Source organism: Sabethes cyaneus, chromosome 1 (genome assembly GCF_943734655.1).
Source record: "Sabethes cyaneus chromosome 1, idSabCyanKW18_F2, whole genome shotgun sequence".
In the NCBI taxonomy this organism is placed as follows: domain Eukaryota; kingdom Metazoa; phylum Arthropoda; class Insecta; order Diptera; family Culicidae; genus Sabethes; species Sabethes cyaneus.
In genome coordinates, this window is record NC_071353.1 from 157042704 (window position 1) to 157044971 (window position 2268).

Below are 2268 nucleotides of genomic sequence, written 5' to 3' on the forward strand. Positions count from 1 at the left end.
AGTGATAAACGATAAGTTTTTGTAGCCTTTTGCACTGGGCTTAGCAAGCTCTATACCAACGGGAGTACACGGTATATTGATTATACTCGATGCGGTGAGAAATGCTCACCTCTGAGTATTTCTAATTCCTACCCCCCAGGAGCTGCGTGCATGCGTTTGCCCAAGCGTTTTCCTAACCCTGACACTTTCAAAACTACTGTCAAACAGGCACGGCTACCAACTATCGAGTGACAGCTCTGGTTCCGGTTCTTTTCAACCAAGTCCTCTCCGACGTATGTGGTGTCGATAAATAAACTATCGAGGTAAAATCGGGTTTCGTGTCTTTTTGTACCGTTAATTTTCGATTAAGTCTGGACAATTAGTGTACGAATACGTTAGAATTTGAAATTCCTTACTAAAAGTGTTAAAAGCCCTCGATCAAGACCGGTTTTTATCACCACAATTACTCTACCTGTCAAGTTGAGCTTCGCTTTTCTTCCGGGAAACGGGAAACGTTCGGCAGCAACCTAACCTGATCGTGTTATTTATTTTTGGTGTTGTTTCCAGAAAAAAAAAATGGTCCGCATCAGTGTGCTAGCCGATGCCCTGAAGTGCATCAACAATGCCGAGAAGCGCGGCAAACGGCAGGTGCTCATCCGACCCAACTCGAAGGTGGTAATCAAATTTCTGACCGTCATGATGAAACATGGATACATCGGTGAGTTCGAAATCGTCGACGATCACCGATCGGGCAAGGTGGTGGTCAACCTAACCGGTCGTTTGAACAAGGCCGGTATCATCTCGCCACGGTTCGACGTTAAGCTAAAGGATGTGGAACGGTGGACCAATACGTTGCTTCCGTCCCGTCAGTTCGGGTGAGTATTGTGTTTCGTTTCTAGTTTCTACTGAAATTGAAGCGGTTTTTTTTTGTGCCAAGCGCGCTCGGATGTGGCCTTCTTTCATCCTTATGATAACACCCCAAACTATCGGTGTGTTATTGTTTACTAGGAGGCCAGATCAAGTTGTCCACCATTAATCCCGGATCTGTGTATTGAATCAGTTTCGATTCAATGGATGGATACATTGACTTGCAACGAAAATATTTGCCAGAACTATCCAGCAAATGACAAATTTATATAAACATTTTTCTTGTTTTAATTTTACAGATACGTGGTGCTAACCACCAGCGGTGGTATTATGGATCACGAGGAAGCCAGACGGAAACATCTGGGAGGCAAAATTTTAGGATACTTTTTCTAAGTTTGTTGATAAAAGGAAATAATATACGGTAAACACAATTCCACAACAAACGCAGTTCGGCTCGTTCATTCGATGAGGGATTTTCTTGACTATTTATCACCACAGCGCTTGATGAACTACCATTCTTGCCGAGGGGAAAATCTGCAAGAAAATTCAACAGGTTATTAGTAAGATCATCCGAAATATCAATGGCGGCTGTGGTATTTGTCATCTAAAACGTCTAAAACACACACAGTTTAATCACGAAGAATAATTTAATTCGTATTTTTACGAATAAACGCTTCCTCCGCTTATTGGAAGTATATCGTTCTGTTGTTGATTCTTATGTTTCTGAGTTCAGCGTTAAATCATTAGGACGTTCTTTGGTTAAGCATAAAGCCATAAGATCGATCACTAACGGTGTAACGGTCCGAGAGGCAATTGAAGTTTGTCCATTTTTTTAATGGCAGAGTGGGAAATTGACAAAAGACAGTCGACCACTAAAATAACTAAAGATGAAACATCCTTATTGTAACATTCTCTACAGGAACCAAAGCTGGTTCCCAATTTAAAAATTTATTTATTTTTATCTTTTACTGCTTTAGAGGTTAGAATCAGGCTATCATAAATCATGGCCAACTTAGCAAAATTATTGTGCTAGTACACCTATGAACAGGCGCAGCATACATATTAATTTACAAAAAATTAAAAACGACATTCATCAACCAGGAATGCCAAATAATTTGATGCGGACGTGGCTGGTCCACTGGCACTCGAGAAACAATCGTCTTGGCTGGTTTGTGTGTACTCGAATGAGGCGCCCGTTTTTTCACAGCACGATGCAGGTCGCAGAACTCCTACGCTCAACTGTTTGTGCGCGTGCCAATTGGATTGTTGCAATGACGAGTTTGACTGAAGACCAATATCTACTTGTTAGTTGAATTGAGCGTATTGCTCCTCGTTGATCCGAGTTGGAGTTAGAGAGAACACAACTTTAACAGGTCCAATGTTGTTTGTAATGGCCGGCCTGGAAGTAGATGTGCAGTCTTC

The 2268-nt window shown here is 41.7% G+C and overlaps 1 protein-coding gene across 1 annotated transcript; it reads left to right on the forward strand.

The window, feature by feature from the left end:
- The first annotated feature begins 231 nt into the window (after positions 1-231).
- Positions 232-1289, forward strand: LOC128739735 (40S ribosomal protein S15Aa). Its single transcript, XM_053835234.1, has 3 exons — positions 232-302; positions 547-854; positions 1146-1289. Exons 2-3 carry the CDS (start codon positions 556-558, stop codon positions 1237-1239), a joined length of 393 nt encoding a protein of 130 aa, XP_053691209.1. The 5' UTR covers positions 232-302; positions 547-555; the 3' UTR covers positions 1240-1289.
- Positions 1290-2268: the final 979 nt, after the last annotated feature.